General features: G+C 39.9%; 1 protein-coding gene across 1 annotated transcript in view; it reads right to left on the bottom strand.

Annotated features, from left to right (window-relative positions):
• Positions 1–27261, bottom strand: part of RAPGEF5 (Rap guanine nucleotide exchange factor 5) — a 153072-nt gene that overhangs the window by 118088 nt on the left and 7723 nt on the right. The window contains exons 2-5 of the mRNA XM_084223193.1: positions 7125–7175; positions 5899–6005; positions 4763–4884; positions 3279–3447 (exon numbers count right to left, since the gene is read on the bottom strand). Coding sequence (XP_084079319.1) covers positions 3279–3447; positions 4763–4884; positions 5899–6005; positions 7125–7175 — 449 coding nt within the window. The remainder of the gene's footprint in view (positions 1–3278; positions 3448–4762; positions 4885–5898; positions 6006–7124; positions 7176–27261) is intronic.

Here is a 27261-nt window from a genome sequence, read left to right as displayed (position 1 = left end):
GCTGGCTATTTGCATGAAAACCAAATTACTTCTAAGAATGGTTACTTTTCTGATACCAATAAAATGCAAATTGTTTCAGGACAGGAGATAGAGAATATAGTGCAACAGTCCTGAAAATAAAAAGCAATGTAAGATTAAGAAAAAAAACAACTCTGCTAACATACCTTCCAATAATTTTTAAAGGTATTATGTGATACATTTCAACCGTCTCAGCTAAGGAGAGCATTCTTGAAATGTTCCCTGAGTCTACCAGTGGTTCTGGGAATTGTTATAAACGCTCCCATTTATAAAGAAGGAAATAGAAGCACACAAGGATTAAACACCTGATACAAAACCACTGCAGTAACTGGAAAAGAATTCAGCAGGCATTAAATAAGAGCCTAAGTGATTGCTCAAGGTTGTAAGGGAGCCCACGGCACACAATTCAGATTTTTTGTTCCCAGGCCACTGCAATGTTCACTTGTTTTCTGCTCAAGTAGAATGACTGTGATTAACACTGGGTGTTTAATGACCCAAAGAAGCCTCTTCATTTGTCCCATCTAATCTGATAACATTTACAGGGTCTGAATCCTGTGGAATACACACAACATTAGCCTTCAGAGTAGCATGAGCTGCTGAAAATCTGCTATGTCCTGACTTGTTTTCTGCGGTGAATCCCACCAGTGTTATGTTGAATGTAAGGAATTTAGACCAAGGCCAACGGGGAGCATTTATTCAGGAATCATAAGCACATCTCAGAACAGTATTTTCACTGTAGAGTTTTCTGTACTAGTTTGGTGACCCTGCTAAAACTGCCCAGAGACAAATACAGACCCATCAAAAATCTATACAGCAAGTAAAATCTGAGCTGTGTTTATTTAATAGGATTTCCAGAATAGCTGCTGAAGGAAGTCCCCAGAGCTGCTGCTGCTTACTCAGGTTTACAGACTCGTTCTGCGCTGAGAGCAGAACCCTGGTACTCCAGGACTGATGCAGCCCAGGCAACACAAGGCTGCTGGCCACAGCTGCAGAGGAGGCAGAGGTCATTTGGCCTCTGGGACCACCAGGAGACATCCAGGGTTCCCTCCTGGTGCACAAGCAGGCAACTGCTTCTGATCTCATCAAAAGCAGGGAATTTAATTAATGAAGTAAGGATTCCTCTATCCCTATATACGTATAGAGTTAATGCAGTCAATATAGATTGTGAGAAAAGCTAAGACAGAAAAATGAGTGCAAAAATATTAAATAATAAAAAATCCTATGCTCCTAATGGTATGCAAAACAGCTTATATATTCAAGAAAAGAAAAACCCTGCAGGGAAAGGTTTTTGAATAGCTCTCTTTCCTCATGAAAAGGAGTATGTGGCTTTATTTAACCAAGTCAGACAACTTTAACAAACATCTCATCACACCTATTCCCTTTCTGACTGTGTTTTAGTAGTTTATTATTTGCATCAAGCATGAAGAATTTTGAACCTGGAAAAGTCTCCTTCTGCTTTAATACCACATTCCCTCGAGGGGGTACCATTATTAAAAATTCAATTCCTACAATATATACTTTTTCAAAAAGCACCCTCACAATCTGACAGGTAAAAGCTCCAGAAAACAATTTTTCAGTGACAATATTCCCAAAAGGAATCCAGCTTCAACTCAAATTTGAATAATGTGAGCAGGAAGGAGCTGGAAATGTACATTAATGAATAATTGTTCAATTCATGTGACAGGGATCATCTTCCACTGGAAATGACAGTTGCACTGAAATGATTAAACTGCAAAGCAGACTGTAAACTTGAACCTAAAAAGCCTTCAATCCATTTTCCTACCCAGAATCCTTCACATAACACATCAATATGACCTATCTGTTCTGTCCTTTTGATTCAAATCCTTTGAATGAGGAGACACAAACCATGAAAAGTGGTTTGAGTTACAGTGATGAGAAAAATCCCAATTCCTACTAAAATCAAGATCAAAATGCCCTGATATTTAAGGGACAGACAAACTGTTTAGCACCAGAGTTGGCTGGAAGACAAGAATTTCTATTTGCAAAAACAGTCAAAGGTTTTTTCCCATGTGAGTCAGCTGCTTAGATCATATTCAGTCCTGCTGCTCTAGCTAGCTTGGGGTTCTTGTCGCTTGCCTACACTCGCTCCAGCTGATCAAATAAATGCATTTTGAAGGGAAGCTCCACTCCAGAACTACCAATATTTGATTGGTGAGGGCAGTCAGCAGTAGGGAAGGGAATCAAGTTTCTGCCCTGAACCATATAAAGAGAAATTACTGAGTTTTTTTCCTACCAGCTCAACATGAATTTAAGAATCTGGGCTTGAGACAGCTTACAGGATCTTTGGACTTTGTGGTTCTTTAAAATATTTCTCCTGGACATGTATCCTCGAGAATGAGCATTTTTAAAGGCTAATACATAGAGAAGGAAAGTACCCATGGAAGAAAGTTTTGTCTTTGGCATCAAAGAGAATAAATTCTAGTACCACCAGGGTAATAGTTCTCCAAAGTATTGGGTTTGAGGATCATCATGCTAGGGACAATGAAAGAATTCATCTCAACTTGTCTGTTCAGGCCAACTCCCGCAGATTTACTAAAGCACAAATAGTCATGATCCTCCAGAGCTCTCACTAACACCTTTTTCCTCTATTTTGGCCTCTCACTGCAGAACAAATAACTATGTTTTCCTTCTAGCCACTCTAAACAGGCAACCTCAGAGTGCAGACACATGAGCACAGAGAGTATGACAACATTCAATAGTCAGGTGAAAGGGGAGACATAGAGGAAGCAAAACTCTTTAAAGGCATGTTCTGCAAAAAGGAATAATAATGTGAGTTTACAGAGCTCTGGCAGACATACAGTAGGAAATTAAAATCAAATGACTGAAGGTACCACAATTCCACCCATCTTGTCAATCCATCTGAAAGCTGATCCTGACGCATCCCCTGGGCATCTAATCTGCTAGTCAATCACCATAGAGCATCCCTGCTGCCAAATTCATGCCAAACCCCCAAATGTAAGAGGAGACCAAAAAAGCACATGCCCAGGTAATATTGCAAGCTAGAGACAGCAAGCTAGTCCCTAAAAACTGTAATATGCCCAAAACCTCTAGTCAGGTGCCTCCATTTTTCTACCCATACTGACCTTCTCAGATGAAAAGCACATCTCTACAAGATTTTTCAACCCCCAAACAAAAGCTGTCTCATTTGTTAGGTGATTTGGGGGCAAACTGTCATTATAAGGTCAGACACCTGTAAAGTAGTCAATAAAAGTTGCAAACAGCTGTATATGCACACTTACAGATTGCACATGTCAATCCTGGGAGGAGACAGTGGCAGTAGTTGAAGTAGGAGCTTTACTCCATTCTTCCATGCTTCCTCTTTCTCAAATTCACAGAAAAGGTAGGTACATTCATCTGCTGAGAACTGGTAGAAAGCATGACTGTCTTGAAAATAGAGTTGTCTGTCCACTGTAAGAAAAAATAATATTAGATACCCTTTAAACTTTCAGCATGTAAAGATTCCCGCCACATTCTGTATTACTGGATCTTAATGCTGAATTATACCATCACACAGGACAAAAGGATTGAATACTCAGCACAGAAACCATCCTGACCTCTCAGTTTAATTCAGTGCATCCAAACAGGAAAACCCCAAAACCTCAGTTTAAAGACCTCCAGGATCCTGAAATTCAAGCATTAAGACTGATGAGTGTTTAATCAATTTTGGAATCAGTTCAGGCTTTGGGAATAAAAACCTTCCTCTTTTTTGTTAGATTTCTGAGTATCGGTTTCCGTTGGTTTCTAAACTGTTCTCACTAATGGGCAGGCACTAGTAAATAAAGTTCAGTAATGGGGATGCAGCCCATCATTATTCCATCTTCTCCTCATATTCAGGACCACTGCATTTGTAGACTAGACCTGGATAAGAAGATGTATCAGTTGTCTTCCCTGAAAAAAATGGGATTTAATGAGGAAAAAAGAACCAAGTCCAAAGCCAAAAGCATAAACTCCTGCAACAATTAATTTAGCCCTTGCTGAGGCTGCATGACCAGACATGCTGTCAGTTTAGCTGAAGAAAACCCTAAAGTACACTTTCAGTGTAGCAGAAACCTTCCATAAGTCCTCACCTTTTCACAAGAAAGAGGTTAAGTGCCTAGCACAGACCCCAGGGTGGGGTATGACCTGAGTTGAGCTACCTAAGTAGTTCCAGCCTCCAAGTAAAATCCATCAGCTACCCAGACTCTGGTTACCACTGTCATTATCACCAACCACTTTAGGTGGACCAAATCCTGCAGTTTGGTGGGGGAGTTGGAGACAGCAGGGTAGAACCTGGCCTCACCACTGTCTCAAGGACCCATTGTAATTAAAAATTATGGAAAACAGAGAGGAAAAGAAAATCATTAATAGCTACAGAAGTCATCTGGTAAAGCCATGATCTGCAGCAGCTAAACAGCTGCTGTCTTGTGAGAAACCAAAAATAGCTTGAGGGGAAAAAAAAAGCCTGGAAAAGACACGCACTCTGTCTGCAACTTGATAATAGGCAATTACAGGAATGAAAAGAGGAATGAAATTGCCAAAAAACAAGGGATTGATCTTTGGTATTTATGAAATGAAAGGTCACAGAAGTGAGCCTCCCAAAAAGATAGCAGAAAAAAGAGCTGGCAAGAAAACTGGATTAATCTGTGCTTTTTTTCTTCCCCTCCTCTGATCAAAACTGCAGCTCTTGTCCTGTGCAGGAGAAAGGGATAGCCTTCCTCACACTGGAAGTTCTGGCAGGACTGACCTGACAATATAATGCCCATGTCCAGGAGGAGCTGCCACACTCCAACTGCTGTAGATCTGCACTTGACAAAAGGGCACTGCTCCAAAAGCCAATCTACGAGTTCTGATCCAACACAACTTCTCCTGCAAATAAGCAAATCATCACTTCTTAAACTACAATAATGTTAAAACATTCTTTTATAATAAAGAGCTCTTTTTAAAGCTATCAAAAGTCAGCCTTTTTGTTCAGCAGAGACACGTCTTTTTCTCAATTCCTAATTTTTGTAAACCTATTCATTTCCAGGGAAGAAATTATGTTGGCAAGCCTCACGGGGTACCTCTAGCTACAATGTGGGAACTTATGTTAGATAAGCAAGCTCCCTTACACACCTGATTCATGTAGCATACTTTGCAATACGTAGAATTTTTATCAATTTGGGTTGCATACACGTCATCCAAAGATGCATAACAGATAAATAAAATCCAGCTTCTAGCCTCAGCCTTTTATCTCCTTTCCAAGCATGCCATAATCAGCCATAAACAACATGTGTAAGACCTCTAAGTGCTGCTCTAGGATGGACTTAGTCTTTCATATTATTGGTAAATGTATATATTTAAATAATAATTAAAAAGTAGTGGATTTTTCTTAAACACAGGTGTGAACGAGTGGTGCTGCACTCGTAATAGAGAGCTGCACATTTTGGTGTAATTGAAAACAGAAGGAAGCATTTATGCTACAATGCAACACAAATGGAAAATCACTTCATTACAGAAATATTCCATAAATTACATACAGAAATCCCTGTGTCACTAAATCTAGGAATCCAATTAAGCTCTTTTATAACTCTAAACCACGGCTGAAATTAATACACTTTCTCTCCAACAAAATAACTGACAAACACTATTGTATATGAAAACCATAAGCAATTTAATTAATGTATATACAATCAGGCCACTGCTGCTTTCTGACAACTGACATTGTAATGTAAGAAAAGATATTAAGGCACATGAGACTTTAAAGAATTTTTTAAAGGAAATATTTTTAATTCTTAGTGACATACACAGAATCACTCAGAGTTTACTCTCTTGTCAAACCAAAGCATAGATAAATGCAAATAAAACATTTAAAGTTAATTAAAACAAATGATTTTGATTTACCTGCAAATGCCAGTAAGATACACCCTGTCTTTAATCAGGTCAGAAGCTTGTAGAGTAAAAATATTCCTGAGAGCTCTCCCAGCACAGGAAGAACTTTCTCCATAAATCTGAATGAAAAGAGAAATTGAAAACTGTGACAAACTTATTCCTGCTGTAGTAAATTGCCTTGCCACTGTCCACTCCCTCCCTTTGAGCAATGCCTTCTTCACAGGTAAATGACAAGCAAGCACCCAGTCTCAAAGGAAATGCACCCCAGCTTCTGCCAGTTGTATCATGGGTTGCAGGTGCCCCACAAGCTGGGCTCATTTTAGATTTGCTTCCCTAGAAAAGGAGAGGTTTAACCATCCACCAGCTTTACCTTTGAACAACAGACAAATGATGAAAACACTTGTTATTCTAGCAAAGCAGAGACATAGGAACCATTCCAAAATCACACAGATGCAGTTTAAAATAAATATAATTTCCTATGTTTTTCAGCTAAATCACTTATTTCAAGCCTAATACACACTGAAAGACTATTTCATAGTCTTTTGGTTTTGTTCAGAACCTTTAGAGGTTTCCTGTGATAGCTGCATATCAGTTCATCCATGCATTGCCAGGAGGATATGGTCTTTCAGAATGGACACACCTCTGATTTCCCCACACCTGATTTCTGCCCTGCACCTCAAGGCTGCAGATGTGTCTGTCCAAACAAAGCCCAACTCAGTCTTCCATAAAGCCATGTTCCACCCAGACTCTGTGTACCCCTCCTTACTGAGGAATTTACCTTGGGCTTCTTTTGTTGTGTTTCCTCACTGTCTCAGCAAAACACACCAAGTGACACAAAGAAATAACTTGATGCTGTTTGGTTTCGTCTTTTTATTTGTTTGCTTCCTATGTTTAGGAACTTTTCAAGGCATTTAGAAGAGTCCTGAGAGAGCAAAATCTTGTGACATGCAAACCAGAGTTCTCAAAATACTGTAAAAATAAGCTAGACAGTGGCAATCATTTGTGTGACCGGGATGCAAGTGCACACTGGAATTAACAACCATTCAGTTTGCAAACTCAGTAAGAGTAGGATGTGATTTTGCAACACACACACAAAAATGGTAACTTCTTAACTGGATTTAACTGCAGGTCACATTCACAAGTATCTTCAAAGCTATGAATAAGAAGTTGAACTTAAGCAGAAGTATTCCTTGCATGTTGTTTGATGAAACAGAATTATAAAAAAGGTTCACAAGTACCTTATTTGAAGGAGTTTCCAAATAGGGATTTGAAATTCTTCTGGACAGGGTCTGCAAGGTAATTTGGTAGACTGTTAGTTTTGTTATGGTTTTTGCATGGAAAAAAATAAAGTAGCTGCAATCTAGTCTTTTAGCTATTGAAATCTAAATAAAAAGAATTTATCAAATCATCTGAATAGTCTAACATATGTTTCCAAATAACAATTGTTTCACATCAGGAAAAAGGTTTGGTAAACTCAATTCTGTGTTTTCTATTCCATTTATTCGTGATTGAGATAAGAATATGAAAAATGAGATGGCAAAGCCTATAGATAACACACAATTATTGGGTCAGGAAATATCAAAAATGACAGTGAAGAATCTCAAGATAAACCTAAAAAATACTGGGTGAAAATACAACTTAATGATGAGCTCAACATTGAAATCAGCATGTCCTAGAGGGAGAAAATGTAATTACACATACTTTTAAAGCAAACTTTATCAATTCAGTAAAGACACCTCAGGGTCACAGAACCCTTCCCAAAGAAGACCACTCTTCTAAATTAAATTCTTAACTGTAGCTAAAAGAAATTAGGATAAATGGTGAATAAAATGGTGACCAGCAGGGAGGTAACTAATGTAAATCAGTGTTATCTCTGAAGTGCCACATGTTGCAGTGGTACCAGCATTTCAAGAAATGAATGCTCCAGTGTTAGAGGGGATTCAGACCATAATAGTAGTAGGAGTAACAAAGGATTTTGATAAATTTTAACATGAGAAAAGACAGAAAAGACTGTGACTATTTACCTCACAAAGGAGAGATTGCAAGAGACATAATGCAATTATATAATATGACACAAAGAAAAGACTAATTTTCTGTGCTCTTTACTTTACATTACATGAAAATAACTGATCACTCAATGAAATTAGGGAGGATTCATATTTGAGGAGACAGAAAGGAAAATCAACAAATAAGCCTTCACAGCAGGGAAATGCAAATGCCAAAAATCTTACCACCGATCAATAAAGACTGGGATTTAAAATTATAAAATTCACAGTGAACAAGAACTCTGAAAGGCAGAGACAGAATAAACATCTCCACAAGAACCAGGATAACCCACTCTTACTCACCATGATCCTTCCATATCTCGTCACTATTAAAAGACAAGATATTGTCTATACTGATGCTTAATTGCAACTTCTGTCTTACTACAAGCCACACAAGACACGAATAAACACTGCCTAAAATAAGCCTGGAAGTGGAAAAGAAGACATTGTAGAGGTACACTGGCACTACAACAGGAATATCATGTGGTGCTCCCTCACATTATTCCAACTTCTAAGCAGCATAATTAATTCCTTGCTTTGAGAAGGATCCAATTCTCACTTGGTATATTTCAATCATAAAAAAACCCCATCGTTCACACCCTGTAAGAATTACAGAATCTATATTTCAGTAACACCACCTGCTTTTTCCTCCCGGTATTCTTGTTCCTGTATTTTAGAAAGGGAAGGGACGAGGAACCACAGAAGCATCTATCGCTGTTTACCCTTCCATGCTCATCACAAACCTTAGTGTAGTTCCATGCATTACAGCAGCTCCATATGGAAATACTATAACATATAAGCCTAATTTCCCTCTCCTGTGCCCAACAAAGATGCTGTAAGAGCGCAACACTGCCTCGGATCCCATTTACTCTTCCTAGCCGGCATGTCATTAACACCTCGATTCTACAGCAGCCCTACATACCACCACTTCCCTTGGTTTCTGTCCAAGTCTTTCATTCCACAAGCCTCTCTCACTGCAGCAGCACAGTCGAAGTTTATGCATTGATTTCCCTGCTCACAGCTCCTTTTCCAGGCTGGCACTGACAGAGGACAGGGAGGGTCACCCAGGGAGAACGCTGGTACTGCAGTGTGCGCTTACATGACATGGTGAGATGAAGCTCAGCAAAAAGGACAAACCTGGTTGCCTTCTACAACAGGGTTACAGTGGTGATGGACAAGAGGAGAGAGACTGACATCATCTACCTGCACTTGTGCAAAACATTTCATACTATCCCACGCATATCCTTGTCACTAAAATGGAGAGACATGGATTTGACAGATGGACTCCTCAGCGGATAAGGAATGAGATGCACTCAAAGAGTTGTGGCCAAGGGTTTAATGGCTGTGTTTGATCACCAGTGATGAGTGGTGTCCCCCTGGGACCGTATTATGTAACATCCTCATGTTAACATGGGAACATGGACAGTGGGATTGAGTGCACCCTCAGCAAGCCTGGGGATGACAAGTTCAGTGGTGTGACTGATGCTCTAGAGGGAAGGGATTCAGTCCAGAGAGACCTGGACAGGCTTGAGAGCTGGGCCTGTGCAGTCCTCACGTATTTCAACAAGGTCAAGTGTTAGGTCTTGTGCCTGTGTTGGGGTAATCCCAAACATGGACCCAGGCTGGGTGATGAGTGGATTGAAATCAGCCCTGTGGAGAAGGACTTGAGGGTGTTGGTGGATGAAAAACTGGATATGACCCAACTGTATCCTGGGCTGCATCAAAAGAAGGAGGAGCAGCAGGTTGAGGGTGGTGATTCTGCACCTCTACTGCACTTTTGTGAGACCCCCACCTGGAGTACTCCATTTGTCAGCTTCCCAGCACAGTAAAGGTGGGAGATCTGTTGGAAGAAGTCTAGAGGGGAGCCACTGAGTTGATCATGAGAATGGAGCACCTCTCCCATGGAGACAAGCTGAGAGAGTTGGGGTTGTTCAGCCTGGAGAAAAGAAGGTTCCAGGGAGATCTTGCAGTATCTTCCAGTGTCTAAAGGGGGCCCACAGGAAGGACATAGATGGACTTTTTATCAGGGAGTGTAGTGAAAGGACAGCTAATCATTTACAGGACAGGTAATAATTTTAAACTGAAATAGGGTAAATTTAGATTAAATATTAGGAAGACATTCCAAGGAGTCTGCAAAAGGTGTCTGATGCTGAAAACCAGTAGAGAAAAAAAACCCCAAACTTCTAGTTTATCCTTCAGACAAGGAGGAATTCACAGCCCTGAAAAGGAATGAAGGAGGACAGGGCAATGGCTTTTCAGTGGCAGCCTGGACCCATATCAGTGCAGAGCAAAGATGAAATATTGGAGAGACCATGAGAGTACATTTAGCCTGCCATGCAGGAACCCAACCACCCAAAATTTCTAAAAGCATAAGAAAATACACACTGGAAAGGAGAAAATAGAACAAAACAGGAAGTGGCTTTCTGGAATAGAAAAATGATCTTTCATGTTGATGCTAGTGCAGTCTGTGTAATGTTGAAACACTCACTGCAGTAAGGCTGAAATTAACATAGAAATTTAGTATTTTTATGTCCTAGCTACCATGATAGATCCCATTTTCTTTTTTTTTTTTCTTTTTTTTTTTTTTTAACTTGCCTCAATAAATATGAGGCACTGAGCACACCTCTATTCAGCAGACTGCTCTGGCTGTTGGGGACAAACTGGGCAGTTGCCTACAGGAGAGGAAGAGGTAGTGGATAAGTGGTCCAGCCCATCTTCAAAGACCCCAGCTTTTGGGTGGCCCTGTTGGAGAAGCACTACTCCTCCCTCAAGAGATCTGGCAAATATAGGCTGCTCCCCCAAAATTATTCTGACACACACACCAACTGAAAATACATTTGCAAATCACTCTAAGAATGAGCCAAAGTGTGCTTTTAAAGCAAATTAATTAGTCATCAAGCAAACAGCTCATCTCCCATGAAAACTACCTTGGAACAGTTAATGATGCCCACGCCAAGTGCTGCTTTCTAGCTGCTGCCACCCTGGCATCCCCACGTGCCTCTTCACCAGCTTGAGGAGAAGCTTTGCCAAGCCCCATGCCAGGGAGAGGACAGGGCTATGGCAGTATGTGTGGTGGGACAGAAGACCATATGTGCAGGAGATCCAGAGCACTGGGTGTCCTCCAGAAGGCTTGTCCCATCACACATGAGTAGGAGTGCATAGGCAGCTTCATCTCCCCTGCTGGGGATGCAGGAAGAAAGAGGCAGAGAGAGGTCCTGTGGGCTGGATGATCCAGAGTGTGAACTACAAACATGGCACAGGGATGGCATTGTCCTAGCTTGGGAACACCACCCACATGTGACAGGAGAGGACGGCTGGGACAGGAGGCCCAAAGAAAATTTTGGAATAGGACTGCTGGTATCAAATCTGAATACACCACAGAAAATTTAGTCTGAAATTGGGAAACATTATAAAGGAATTTACTGTGGTATTTAAAATCACTAAAATCGCCAGGAGTAGATTAATGATGTGAAAAGAATGGGAGGATTAAAATAAAGTGAACAGCAAGTAATTGAAACAACCAGAAGGAAATATTTACCAATAATCTATATGATCCATTTATATAAGCCAAAGAATTAAATATGCCAGGTTGAGTTTTAGAAGCAGAGGCTAATTTAATGACTAATCCTACTATGCAAAGTCTACACCTAAGTTTAAATTAGTATTGCTTCAACTGTACAGTTATTTTTAAAACAAGCTGAGAATTTTTGATATTACTTAAAGTTAAGCATGCGAAGATATTGATGATAATACTTTAATATATCGGCACAAACTGATTTTTTAGAGGTTTGGAAAGAAATGCCCCCACAACAGAGTATACTAATGGCTCCATTGGAAAAAACAAGCTGTATCTTACTGTAAAATGCTGACTTCCTTCCTTGGGAGAGTATTGAACTGGGTCCACTACAGCAACTCCCTGTGCATTTACTACAACCTGGTTAATGTTCTGTTCAAGGGCTAATGGTACTGTAGAGCATGGATTTAGTCATATCTTTTGGAGATACATTTGAATTTTCTCCTCAGTTTTAGACCTGGGATTTTGCTTTGGCCACATCTCAGCTTGGGAGAATGACTTGCCTACAAGTTGCTTGTGCTTTGCCTCCTGCCCAAGCTGTTCCAGCAACTGCTGATATTTCTGCCATTGCCAGCACTGCAGTCACAGTAGCATCAGCAATGCTCTGTACATCTGCTAGCAATTTAATCACCAGCATGCTCAGAAAGAAACAGAGGAAAAGTGCTTCAAGCTCCAGTTCAAGTGCTTTCCTCAGCTGGGATTTAGTGCAGTGGTAGCAGCCAGCAACCTGTCTACACTAGAAGTCATAATGTAACACCTCAAAAGAGGCTATAGAAATTGTAGGGAAATAATAATTTCAAATATGGAACAGAAATGTTTTGCCTTTCTTCTAAGAGCATCTGATACTCATGCACAGTTAGTGAAAAAAAAAAAAAAGACAAAAAATGGGAATGAAGAATTTCTATTTTAGTCAGGATTATTCCTTTTACTAAATCTTCTAAAGTGGGATTTATTTTTAAACTAACAGAAACGAGGAAAGGCATAATCATGGCTTTTCTCCAGATTTTTCAAATATCTAGGTTTTTAACCGGTTGTGTTTCCAAAATATGAGCATAATAATCTGTGCTTTGGAATTTGCAATGTGCAATCAAACTTTACCTGCTTTCAGTGTACAACACACCCATCAATATTTGTCTGTTTGATCAGAGCTTAATTTGCAAACATGCCCATGCTCAACTCCATGCTGCTGGGCAGTTCTAGAAACATTTTTGTTATGCACAAATATAAGAAAACAATTGTTCATAGTTTCAGGGCACTGTCACTATGTCCCCAAAGAATTTAGTATAACACTCGTGCGTTTCAAACCGGATTACTCAATATACTTAAAATTAAGCAAATGCTTCAGTGTTGTTATTTCCTAAATATAAATAGTCTGAACAAAAAATCATCTCATTTTGAAATGCACATGGTGTAGCACAGACTACCTGGTAATGAGATCATTTCTATTCCCTGACAGGGGGATTTCTGCAGCTACTCAACACCTGAATCCTAAATTGGCTAATGTGATCACAAAGGAAATTATATATTCAGACACATATCCAAAAAGAATTTAAGCATCCAAACCTAAAATACACTTTCACAAGTACTCGTGCTGGAAACTTCCCACATTCCGACCATGAGAGCATATGGAAAAGGATCACAAATAAAGCTGAATACAAATTCACTCTCAGAAACAATCATCTGCTTGTACTTTTCTCTCCAATGATCATTCAGCTCTAAGAATACAGTGGCTCAGGAAAAATTTTAAAAATCCACCAGAGGTATTTACTTAATTTCCCTCAGGCCTCTCTCCCACTCCACGCACAAATCAAAAAGTAATTATTTGTGTCTCAACCAGATTTTGTTCTCTTGTTATGAACCATGACAATGATAATGCTGTAAGAGCAACAGAAACCATTGCAACTATTACAACTGATAAAAACCTATGGGGGTTTTTTATCAAAAAGATTTGCTGGAGTTGCTAAAAGCAAGCAGCTACAATAATGAGAGAGTTTCCACTCTAGCCCTGATCTGAACAAATCCTGAAACAAAGCTGGGCTGTACCTGTCTGGCACACCCTCCTCAACCTGCAACACAAGAAGGCAGTCATTCCTGCAGGAGCAAATGCCCATTTATTCCCAGTGCTTACTCGTGCCAGGCAGGGAGTGGGGGAAGGGAGCAAAAAATTACTGAATAATATGATTTATCACTTTGCCACCTTTGACTTTTTTGCATTTGGCATCACCTGCTACTGTTTGAACGGTAGTTGTTTTAGGCAGAAGTAAGACATGGGTTTTGTGTTTAGTAGAAGAAATGCTACTGTTGTTTGAAGGTGGCTGGATAGAGGGAGTGTTGTCATGAATCCCAATCCGTTTCCATGTGGCAACAGATTTTTTCTTGTTGCTAAGGCACAGCCAGCAGAGTTGGATGGGAAGCTAGCTGACTTTTCAGTGGATATCATTCATATGAAATCACAGAATATGCCTGACTTTCTGCCAATAATATTTGTAACAAACAACCTTCCCCCACTGTTCCACTTGAAACCCACTCTTAGAATTCATGGGTAATGAAGAATAACCAATGTGACAGTTCTCTGCATTAATATTTATTTAAGATTAAATATAAAACCCTTTATAAAGGATCTTTTTTGTAAAGGAAAGATCTTCTCCTGATCATCTTAAACTTCATACACTTAGGTGTAGCATAAAAAGGTCAAAAAGCTGTAAAAAGAAAAATCTGTATTCAGCAGAGCTTGCAATTTAGGGTTCCCAGATGAGCCTGAAGAGTTCTCTAGAGAAACCGAAATGAGTCACTAATGAAAGAAAACCAAGGAGGCATTGTCATCTGTTTTCTGCATAAAAAGAACTTACAAAATAAGTTATTTCATGAAGGGGAAACTCACAACTCATGGTTCGTTCTCACTTCCTCCAAAACAGAAAGAGATGTGATAAGAAAATGGATGCTCTTTATAAAGACAAGCAGTGCTCTTTATGTTTAAAGACTATTTCTTAGTCAGGGACAGTTAGGAAAGCAATGCATTTAGAAGCATTTCTTTATTTTTCAGTACCTGCCAAATTAAATATGGCTGAATGAGTTTGTGCTTCAAACAAAACTAATTTTTACTTTATCTGGCATAAACCATCCACTTTCAATGCCTCTGGAGCCTAGCAAGGAGTGCAATTTAGTGTCCAAGAGCAAAATTTATTTTCAATGGCCTTTTCTATGCCTAGAAGAAGTCAATTAAAGAAAAGCATATCATAGAAGACAGTATGGCAGAGCTGCCTGGTTTCTCTCCTCCCTTTTCCTCAGCCCTACCACAGTGAAAAGGCCAGGATAATCCAGCTTCAGGAAGGCACCAACACAGGCTCCTCCATCTGTATCCTGTGCCTCAAATAAAGCTGCAGCATCCTGACACCCTCCTGGATTGAGGAAAAGGGAGGAGTGGTGAGCCAGCAGAAGGGGATACCTTAGTTAGGAACTTGATGTTACAAAAGAAAGGAGACAGCCACCCTCCTGCTAATGATGAGATCCATGAGCAGATTAAGCACCCTGAAATGGGCTGCTGACAAGCAGGTCGTGTCCTCTCTACACCTCCTGCTTCAGCCTCCCATTCCTGCCACTCTTCTCCTTTGTGCTTGGACAGGTGTCCATGAAGCCACGTCCTGAACCAAGCCAAAGGGCCAAGGGCTTTGAATGGGCTCATTAAACAGAGATTCATTTCAACAGAGAAGGTTTCCCTTGCTGGGGTCACTGGGGAGCCACAAACACAGCAAGGCGAGCAGCGGGGGCACAGGCAAAGGCTGTGGGACAAGGAGGGAGGCAGGCAGGGACAGCTGTGCTCAGAGGAAGCATTTGTTTATGCTAAATTAAAACTATCCAAGGAATGATGGCATAAAGCACATCTAATAAATCCTTTTTATGTTGACAGAGCAGAGACACTGCTCTGTCAACATAAAAAGGAAGTTAACTATGCTTGCAAAAAATGACAATACAAAATTCAAGGGTGTCAGCAATGGGGAACTTCACTATGTGAACTCCACGTTCACATAAATGCATCAGCTGAAGCAAAACACAATACCCATGTCATCTACAACTGCAGACTGCATGGGCATAGTTTGTAACATAGAAACAGAGTTTAAACAAGATTTGTCTTTCTTATAAAGAGAGAATGGGCATTTTCAATCATATGCTAATATAATGTTTGCAGTGAGGTTTCATTAAATATGAAAAGAAAGAATTAGAATTTTACTGCTTTTTATCACGCTTTATATAACATTAAAATATGCAGAGTACACTTAATTGTCTATTCATGTTCCTTCCTTAACTAAACTTTATTGCAGCATTTGTGCTCTCGTTTGCCAGTTAGGCCATACATTTCCTAATGCTACCTTACAAAATTCCCAGTGCATTTCACTCTTCCTGGCTGTCGTCAACATTTCACAGGAAAGAAGTATCCTCCCTTTCTTGCAGTAAAAAGCAGGCACTGTACAGACTGTCACCATAAACACTTAACAATATTGCTCTACTTCATATTTTTTTAAAGCTTAGCACCTAATAAATACAGTAAATGGTCTTTGTCCCCTACCCTCATGTCCCTGGCCACCAGCATCTGGTGTCTGGTTTTGATCTGGAGGGCAGCACATAAGAGAAGATGGGTAGGGGGGGTTCAGAGGTTGCTAAATTTTTTTGTAGCAGCTAGTATTTCTAATGATGCAAGTTATAATCTGATAGTACACTATCTGGAGCATTAAAAAGAATGTGCACTGGGTATTTCACACTACAATTAAAACAATGTTCCCAGTGACAGGTCACTGTTTATTTTCAGATAAATCTAAATGAAGACACCAACAAAACAGTTAAAAGAGAGATCAGAAGCAGGAAAATGCAGGTTGTCTGCATACTTAAAAGCTTTTCAAAGTACCTCTGTTGACATGTTTCTTGTGTTGTCAGCAAAATACCTTCTCATGACACATTTCCAAATGGAAAAAAAAAAAGAAAGCAGCACAGCACACCTTCTTAGCAAAGGTATTCTGAAAGCCAGGGAGCCTGACTTACAAGCATACATTAGTAAAAAGAAATTAATGAGGAAATTGTGTGTCAAACACAATAAATGCTCAGGTTGTAAAATCTTCCTGGAGCTTTTGTAACTTTACCAGACAGCATCCTGCACAATTTCTCTGGCTTTGAATTTTGTCCTGCACAGAGCAGGGGTTGGATCAATCAATCTCCTGGAGTTCCCTTAGCACCCAAATAATTCTGCAATTGTCTCTGGCTCCATCACTCCCAGACAATTTAATTCTGCTAGCCCAACTGGCTGCACCAGGCAAGGGAGAAAAGTCTGTGGAGTTTCAGGGCGACCAGAAGTACATTTCTAGGTGCATTCTGCGCTTTAAAAGAGGCTCCTAAAATCGCACATTTTCATGTTAGCCTTCCACCAAAACTTTTCCCTGTCACTGTGCCAGATCCCAATTGCTGAGGTACCCCAGCTGTCAATATTACTGCAGATAATAGTGGTGCCAGAACCTGACCTTCAGCAAGCCACATTTCTCAGAGATTAAATATAATAAAAATTTTAAAGCAGACGATCAATTAAGTGATTCATCTCGCCTGTCACTACCAACCACCCACCACGTAGGTGTGAGTTCAAACGTTCCCTCTCTGGTGTCAGGCAAAACCAGCACGGTTGGGTACTTGATTTTTGCCAGCACAGGCTCAGGAGCCTTCAGATGAACTGCCCCCATAACCCAGTTGCAAGAATGCTCACCTCCACCACAGGAACTCTAGCAAACAGCAGAAGGGCAAAAATATCCAAGACTGCTGCAGCTATTTCAGTGAACACAGATGCAGGAACAAAATCCCAAATATTAGCAAATAGTCAGCAAATCAGCTGTGAACGCTGACGACAAATGGCTAAAAATGTCGATATAGGGTGCATATATTATTGAATAAGAAAATCCATTAAAATCTTGCTTCATTCAGAAGCAATTTGTAATTAAAGAAACAGTTCTATAGTTTTCAATAACTAAAGGATCTTTAATGTTTCGAGTACAAAAAGACAAAATAAAATTCTGCGTTCTGATGATGATTTATGAAAATACCTCCCAGTAAATTGCATTAGATTACTGTTTGAAAAATGTCTGTCTTTCTGGCAACTTTTTAAAATTTTCTTTTAATAGGCTGCACACAGATTGTCCATGATTTAGTTTTTAATGTCTCTATAATTTTATGTCCCTGCTCCCAGAAAGCCCTGTTTTTACCACTGCCTGCACAGAAGGTAGGTCACTCAGTAATTTCCCAAACCTTTTTCCTTCTAGGAGAGCAGTTACTCCTTTCTGGTACAAGACATTCAAACTACTTCCTCTTTGTTTCTTGAAACTGATTTTCTGATTTCACAAGTGGCCCACTGGGAAAAGCACCAGACCGTTCAGTGTACCTCAGTTTTATTCCTGAACCTGGTGTGGTGCCACCTTCAGTGAGGCATTTCCTTTCCCATGCAATGGGAACAAGCATGAGCACGCTCTGGAAGCACTTGGAGACCCACAGGTAAAAATCTGCTCCCAGCTAAGGGCCAGAAGCTCACAAACTCTCCTCCACGTACCCAGGGCAGCCCCACTCTAAGCTCAAACACCTATAGGGCATTTAAATCACAACAAGTCTAGAGTAAAACTGCCAACTTCTGCTTTTTTTGCTTCTGAGGTTTTCTGAGAGCAGGAGCAGCCTTGAGAGTGGGTGAACAAGTTCTGCTTAAAGAATTTTGCATTACAGCCTTAGCAGTTTGAGGATCTGCAGCGCTGTGGTTTGTGTTGGCAGCGCTCCGTTACGCGACCTCTCGGGAGCAATAATAATTTCACTGACAGTAGCTCTTGGCACAAACCAGTGCCAACCTGCTATGAACCGGAGAGTGGGAGTTCTTAACCACTTCCAGAAGAACAGCTGTCATTTACTTTCTTGTAGGGAGAAACTATTAAAGCATAACTACTTTAGTTTCATGAAGCAGCCAAGGCCTCGCAGTACAGAGAGCTGAAAACCACTCAATACACACAGAAAGAATAAAGCTTTCCCTCAGATCACACAAGCAATTTTTGGCAGAATAGATCAGGAACTCCTCAACTGCTCTTGGCAAAGCCTCAGAAATATTTGGAACTCGGCTACCAGCACCTTCAAACAGTCTGCAGAGTGAGGTCTACTAACTCTGACCACCTTGCAAATCTTTAGTCTGGCCATTAAAGCAGGAACAAATGAAAACTGGAGTGCAAACCATTCCAAAGGGAGGTTTGTCACCTCTGAGGTGGGGAGGGACCTGAGAAACACGGCAGTTCAAAAATATCTGAATTTTTCACTGTAGCAGAAACCGCCGCACGCCTGTCATTCAATCCCAACTGCTTGGCACATGGAGCAATGTGGGAAGCAGTGTGCAATAACTGCTAGATATGGAATATGATTAGAACATGAAGAGTCTAGAATATACGAGCAACCACTAAAAGCTGCTTAGGTAAATTTAGTTTTCACCAGACTGAGAGGTCACAGAATCAGAAAATATATATGCAAGACACAGATGAGTTTTGTATATTTCTTTTTGCCTCAGTAAAAGTGTCAAGTGTCAAGTAGCTAAGAGAAGTAAAATTTTCTTAATAATATAAAATCAAAACCAAATAATACAAATGACATACGTTGTAAAAATTAATCTCACAAGAAAGTAAAAGATGTGCTCAGCACCCCAACAAGGTCACAGATACAGTTCAGGCTTCTTTAACCTCAGGCTTCTTCAACCTCCTTTGTGAAAATAGGTTCAAGAAAGGAACACAGCTTTTCAAGTGAGGCAAGACTTTCACCTTAATGAGGCAGATTTCCTTAATTATATTCTTTATCCTTAAACTTAATTACCTGCCTTTCTTCTGATATATATCTTTATTTTCATTCTTTATTCATACAAACAATTGTTTGCACACATTTGTTATCATTAGCTCATGGATATGTCACACCAGGTTTATGCTGTATTATTTTGAATTTTCTTGCTGCAGATTTAGTCACTCTAAATTTAATTAAGTCTACAAGTCCTTCTTCCTACTGCTGTAGAAAGTTTGATCCCTACGGGGAAGGGTTTTCTTTATCTCTTGAGATTTTCCAGCTGGTACCAGAGAATTTTCTCTTTTTGACGTCCAGTTTTGAAAGGTAGGGCTTTGGTCCAACAAAAGACTTCTGAACATTTCACAAATAGAATCTGTCCTATTAGGGCTCTCTGCATTTGTTACTTATTTTTAAGACAGCATGAGCCTTCAGAAGTGATCCCTGCACCTCTCCTCAGGCTTAGACTACATTCAGATGTACAGCCTAAGTCATTTTAAACAAAAAGCCACAAAATTTGACAAGATACTATGGCAAGATTAACATCCTCTGAAATTATAACCCCACTCAAAGTCACAGAAAAATAATATATCAAACCGTGTCGCACTAAACCTTTTGTGGAGAAAGTACCTGTGAAAAAACTATTTTAGGCAGCCTAAATAAACAAACAAACAAAAAAACCTTGCTTCAATTTGTCCCACATCAGTCTGTTGTCCCCCGTGATGTCAATAATTTCCCTCCAGCAAAACTAGACCTGGCATTTAAAGCAGAAAGTTCCTATCCCTTTCTTCCATTTATAAAAATGCATTACAAAGCCTTTAAATGACTTTTAAGGCACATTTTCACCTACAAAAGAAAGATGCAACTCCATAGATAGGAAAAAACCACACAATTTGAGAGTCAAAGGATTAGAAGATTTTTCTACTTTCTACATCTGATTAAATTATCTGAATTAATTAACCTTTAATTACATTTGCAATTATTATCTAGTTTTCCATCCCAACAGAAGCCCCACCATATGATATCTATATCCTAGTCAATCTTATTCTCATACTCAAAAGCATATGCAAAAGAAAAAAACTGCTAGAGTTTAAATTAGCATGAAAAACATGTGTGCAGTAGAAAAAAGTCCACAGTATTACAGCAGAGCAGGGATCTGAGGTGAATTGTATGTTATGAAACCGAACACACATCTCTGTGTAAGATGTGTCTCTTGACAAAGAGGTTGAACTCTCTAAGGTTTCAAAAGACCTCTGTACAACAGGTGCTGAAAGGAAAATTACTCCTCCAGAGGAACTGTTGTTTTAAACCAGAAGTTTTTTGGCTTGAAAGTTGTGGATGACTTTTTCAAGGCTGCTTCAAAATATACACGAGGCAGCCTGCACCTGCAGAATCTGAGATAACCACCCAGGAGAGCATCTCATCCCTCACTGGAGACAGCAGCACTAGCACTGCAACTGTTTTTAAAGAAATACTCATTAGAACACATAAGAGTGAAGCAGAGGGACACAATGTGAGCAGGAGCTTGCTTATCAGTTGTGTGACCAGGGCATACAAAAGAAAAGCAGAATGGCCTCTGCATTACTCACAGCCAAAGTACAGCTGAGCGTATCCTGAACAGAGCAACCTCAAAGAGCCAGCAGAACTGTCTGCTGATGCCATAGCACAATCAGAGCAAAGGACTCACACATCACTGCCTTTCTACAGGGTCACATTTCCACCACCTGAGGACAGCCAGGCCTGGCAGCCAGTGCTAGGAGCAGCACCCTCAGAGGAGCTCCTGGGTACCAGACTAAGGAGCAGCTCATGAATTTTGTGTGCTGCTTGAAGCTGCGCCCTTCTTGCCCTTGGACCAGTGTCCAGGGCTCTTCAGGTCCTCCTTTATCTACCCATGGAAAGCAACAACATAGAACTGAGCCACCTTCTTCTGGCTCATCACGTTAAATCTTTATCCTAAGATCCTTGAGGGCGTGCTTAGTCCCATGAGAATAAAAAGGAAGTAAAGACTGACCATATTTTTTCAGGTCTAGGGGCAAAGATAATCAGCTCTCTTATTCTTCAGCATTCTGCATCACAGCCAATGCTTGCAACACTGATCACTTCCATATGCCTCTACCCTCCTTTCACTTACCCACTGTATCCTAGTTACCAGCCTACTCAGTTTTCAAAGTCACTAATAAACATCATTTTAAGTCAGCAAATGTTTCGTGACCTACGCAAATTAGGAGGTGGGAGAGATGGGGAGCTGCTGTCTTGAAAAGTTGATTCAAGCAATATGCACATGGAGAATTATAATTTAGATTGAAATCAGGGAAGAAAAATTATCTAAAGGGTTAATATATGACATTTTTCTCTCCAGAGTGATCTGTCAGAGAGCAACAGAGATGTTCTATCTGTGTTTCCAGGAACACTAGCAAAAACAAGATGCCAGTGACATCCTAACAGACTGCTGGGACACCCAATTTAGTCTCATCAATTCAGCAAAGCAGCCTGGGCACAGTAGAAAATTTCTGTTCAAACTCTTCCAACCCCTTCACCGTGACAATCTCCAAAACCCACCCAGCTCCATCACATATTCTGCAGCAAGGACAGGTGACCCACGGGTTACACTCCAGCCCTAGAGCAGATTGATGGCAAATCACCACTTACTGTAAGAGACATTCATTTTGAGATACTCTGTCTTCAAAAAACAGTTGATGCTCACCCCCACCACCTTGCTCACTGCTCCATCCTTTCCCATACTGTTTTTTTGAGGTGATTTCAAACCATCTTTATCTCAGCAGAACAACCACCACAAACTACCAGGGCTTCACCCATTTTATCCAAACCAGCCTAACTAAGCCTGTGGGTTAACTACCTATTTGGTAGCTTGCCCAGCACCAGAAATAAACGTACCAAAATTAAAAGGAGCTTACAAAACTGTTTGGTATGTAGATGCATACACAGAGACTTCTTCAAAATGCAAAGCTTTCAAAAAAAACGATCAACAGAAATTTTTCACCTCTCTCTGATCTATTTTCTGCTTTTTCTTTATGCAATGCCATAATGTCCTTTTTGGACACTGGACACACCAGTTAACTGAAGAGGGCCTCTAGGACATTATTCCTAGTCACTAAACCCTTGCCTTGGAATTCACCTCCCTGCTCCCTCCATCAGGATATGATCAAAAGATCAGATGGGTTCATGAACAACAAAGTAATGGGAATGGAAACACTCTGGGGTTTGGAAGATTACATGGGAGGTTTGTTTGCATGTTTTTAGCATGCCTCATGCTTGTTGACGTTTTTAACCTCTTCACTTGTGCCAAGAGATAACAATGACTAACTTAGGAGGGAAAAAGTCATGGTATAAAGAAACAAGCATACACATTCTGAAGATGGATTTGGCTCAGGCTGAAAAGAAGATGAGTCACAGACCCCCAGCATTTAGCTTTGTTTCTAAAAGTCAGATAACACCAAGAACTGCTAAAGCAAGGGATAAAGATGCAGTCTGTTTTCTTTTCTAACTCAAATTTTAAAAAAAGTAAAATCAGGTTTCCAGTTTCAGAAGTTTCACAAAATTTACCATTAGCTTTTCAGTGACCAGGGACAGTTTTTAACAAGAAATTACTGTCTCTGGACAGTTTCTTGGAATTATCTTTATTTACAGAAAGGGCAAATGTGATGCTTCCTTATCGCCTCCCACAATCCTGCCATAAATTTTCCTGTAACGCGTTTTGCTATTAATAAACAACTGAAATAGGTACTTTTCTACAGCCAAAATAAATGTATTCTCAAAGAGCCTAAGTTCATATTGTTTTTAATCAGACCACAACTCTGATTTAATAGCACTGTTGCCCTGTTAGCTACACTTTTCTGCTTAAATGCAAAAGACTGAACACTACAAGGACATTTTGTATCTCTGTTTTTAATTAAGTGCTTTACAAGAATAGAGATCAAATATCTGTAATTCTTCAAAAGTCTTTGTTTGTTTACCTGTTAGATAGGTTTGTTCCTAGTAGCAGTTCTGCCATAAAGTTGCCTAAGCAGAAAAATAAAAAGAAATTATTTTAAAAAGAGCCACAGCTTTCCTCACTGGTCTTTCTTCTTTGATGTATTGGAGCAGTAGCTACTTCTGAACAACTTATTGTCCACTCCATCACTAGAGTTTTTAAAGAAAATACTGACAGGAGAAGAGTCAAGAGACACCCTTGCAGAGAGCTCTGCTCAGAGATTACTTGACAATGTGGCTGGTTACTAGTCTGTGGAAAGCCTCCCAAACGCTTGTCCACCCACCAAACAGGAGCTTCACTGGTCATGAATATTCTGACATTCCTTAGAAGAGCTGCAAAGCCTTTGACAGAGCATGTTGCAACAAACTCAAGACTGACGTGCTGTCCTCTGCTTTTCTCCTGTTTTCAGAGACCACCTACACAGCAACACTCCACAGCTGTACCTCCAGCTTCAACAAGGACAGTATGGACTCACCCTAACACAGAAAACTCCTCAAAGGGAGCTGAAGCAGCCTTCCATGTGTAGACAAAACAGGGAGGTTGATCAAAAACACAGAAGTAATCAAGGACAAGAACAGGATTAAACCGACTGTTTCCACTGTGAAAAGGAAAACACAAAGATGCCCCAGCATTATATCCTAGGCTGGATGCTGTTTCAGGAAACCTATTTATGATGTCAGCATCAAGATAAGCAAATTTTGCTCACACAAATTTGGTTAGTCACAATCAGAAGCCTATAAACAGCTTCAAACAGACCCAGTCAAGGTAGGCAAGTAAACAGTGCTAAATTATGTTTATCCACATCTAAAGCAAGGAAAAGTATGCTGACAATTTATACTGCTTTAAATTATTTATATCAGCTAAAAGAAAGCAACCTGAATGGATGGGAAGACATTTTGTGTGAAGAACTAATCAGTGGCCCAGGAGCTCTGCAGAGATAGCAGATTGTTAGGATAAAAATCCTACATGATGGGGAGAGGGAGGAAATTGCATGATTTATATAAAACAGTGGTGCAGCCTCATCTAGGATATTACATTCAGCACAAGCCATCACTAGTTCAAAGGGACAGTGCAGAACCAGACAGAGTTCAAAACAAGGTAACAAAAATGATTACAGCATGGAAGGAGACATCTAGAGAGACTGGAATTGCTTGCTTGAAAAACAGCTGTAAAAAGAATAAAAAAGTTAAATGTACAGAAGTTGGAGGTTCCCTGCCTTATAGGAACAGAGGAAGGGTCCCTGAAATTAAAGGTAGAATATTCAAAACTGATCAAAACAAAATGTTCTTGTCAGCAATTGAAAACAAGGCTCAGTTCTGCTTTGCTTGTAAATTTACTGTCACCAAACCCCAGGGTGAAGCTTTGTAAATTTATGCTCCCAGATGAGTTTGAAAACAAAACACTGTCCAGATTCATTGAAAGACTGGCTTTGCAGATGCACAACATGAAAAGCTGTAACTAAAATGGTTCATGTTAACAAGCCCCCAGCGCCAGAGTATAAACTGACTATTTGAAACTAAGGGGAAAACAAACAAACAACAAAAAAAACCACAAAAAAAAAGTGTGGGAGACAGGCAATACAACATTTGCCCACACACTCTCTTGAGATCACAAGAAACATTATACTTGTGGCTAAAATTGTTACCTGTTAGATTAACCTTACAATTTATGGGTACAGGACTAGATGAACCATCACCCTGACCCACTACAGTATGTTTTTATCTACTCTAGGTTCCTCTGAAAGGATTGCTTTGGGTTTTCTCAAATAAAACCTCCACCAGTATAGTGTAAATATTTTTTGGCACACTGAATTGCAAACGATCAGTTTATAAATGGAACTCTTTAAGCAGGCCTTCAGGTACATTCTCAGTTTATGCATACACTGCATGAACTGAGGACAGATATCTGGATGGAAAAATAACAAAGAGACATCACTCCTGCTATTCAGCTTGGAGACTCACCAATATTAATGCATGTCCTGGCAGCCTAAGAGACCTATTGATTTGCAACCATTCATTCAAGCGCAGTGAAAGCCATAATTAGATAAATAGCTTTGGTAAAACTAATCTGAAACTCATTTGCTTCGTTTAATGAAATAAAACAAGAAATTAAATATCTGCTCAAGTTCCCCTTAGTATCCTTCAGTACAATAGTAAAAATATAAAGACATATTAATTTGACTGCCATTATTATTTTTTGCATTTTATGTATTTTGTTGCAGCAATTGCCATCAAAGGCCATAGACACAGACACTATTTATGAATTACTGTGCTCCAACAGACTGAGCATTTTTGTCAATCTCTTTTATACATGTGGAAGAAAGAGAACAGGTCTTTTAATCATTTGCAGACACTTGCTGACAGAGTATAACTTTAAGATATAAGATTTTAAGATGGTCTGCATGGTGTAAGCTTTTCAAGTATCAAAATTCCAACTTTAACATGACCATGCCATTCTTTGTGAGTTGGAATTAAACTCTGTTTAAGTTTTCAAAAGTGTTTATAACCTTTAAATCTAACAGGATTATTAATTTTTGTTTATTAAATAACTTTTTCCCAACAAAAAGCAAGGAAGGCTACTTTAGAGTATTCCCACTGACAGATGTTACAGTTTTTCCTGCTCAAGTCAAAACACACTTAAGCTTGGGATAGGCTGTGTCCTCCTCTTTCTTCTTTGGGACCAAACTACTAGATTCTACCTCTGTTCCTTTTAGGGCTTGGGTCTCCCACAGCCTTCCTTAACAAACACCACACAATGCAGTTTGTCCTACAACACAGATTCAGCATCAGACTGGCAGCCCACACCCCCAGATTTATTTTTACTGCCAGGAGGCTTCAGGCACTGCAGAAATGACAGACCACAACAAAGCACTGGGTTGTACATGAGCAGATCAAGGGCAGGTGTGTACTTTTGTCTCCTTCCTTCAACCACCCAGTAAACAATAGCTTTGCAACTTTCAGAGCTAACCGTGTGTGTACATTGTGTTTCTCCCCCTCTTTCCATATTTAAAAAATCAATTGATGTATCACTGAACTGCATTCACCTATGGGATGAAATGGAGCATCTGCTCCGCAGTGTGCAGTAGCAGTCTATTGCAGCAAATGATTACCACATCCATCTGAAATTACAAAGTGTTTTAGGTCCACTGGGTCTAGCTCTCTTAGCGAGAACTTGGCCAAAAAAACACAATTAAATGCTTATCCTCTTAAAAAATGTATAAACAAACCCCAAACACCTGCTCTCTCTCCCTCCCCCAAGCCACATTATAAATCCTTGATGTTCACAAGTGGTCTGGACCTCAGTTTTCTGTTGGGGTTTTTCTGTGGGATTTGAGGTTTGGGGTCTTTTTTTTTTTTGTTTGTTTGTTTGTTTCAGATTTTCACCCAAAATACTCCTTCCTCCTCCTCAATATTGACCTACAAACTGCATACCATGTACTTCATCATGAAGGGCATAGTTTGACATACATTTCTTCCACCAGTGGTATAATTTCAAGCAGCTACTGCTCCTTGCTTGGTGCCACTCATTCCACAGTCAGAGTGCTGATACTGATACATGCACGACCTGCAGAGAGACTCAGAAGGGGCAGCTGCTGGAGAAGCTACCACAATAAAACACACACACACAGATAAAACACACCCCATAATTAAACAAAAGATTCTCAACTCATTTCTTTCTTTACTGCTCTAACTCATGTATCCCATGTATGTCTCAGTCACATAAAGCCTTGAGTTTGCAGTTCAGAATACAGGGAAAGGAAGGCAGTCTCCTCAACAAGGGGAAAAAAGTTGCATTCCTCACAATCAGTATTTTAAAAAAGGAAATAACCGGGCATTTTAAGATTTAATGGGTTAATTCAGTTCTAAAACTGAAGGCAGAAGATCTTACTGATGCTATGAATACATATCTACTGCTATTTATAGAGATTGAAGGGCTTTTTT

The sequence above is a fragment of the Fringilla coelebs genome (genome assembly GCF_963513975.1).
Source record: "Fringilla coelebs genome assembly, chromosome: 1".
In the NCBI taxonomy this organism is placed as follows: domain Eukaryota; kingdom Metazoa; phylum Chordata; class Aves; order Passeriformes; family Fringillidae; genus Fringilla; species Fringilla coelebs.
The sequence above is the reverse complement of the archived record's forward strand: the minus strand, read 5'-3'. Positions and strand labels throughout refer to the sequence as shown.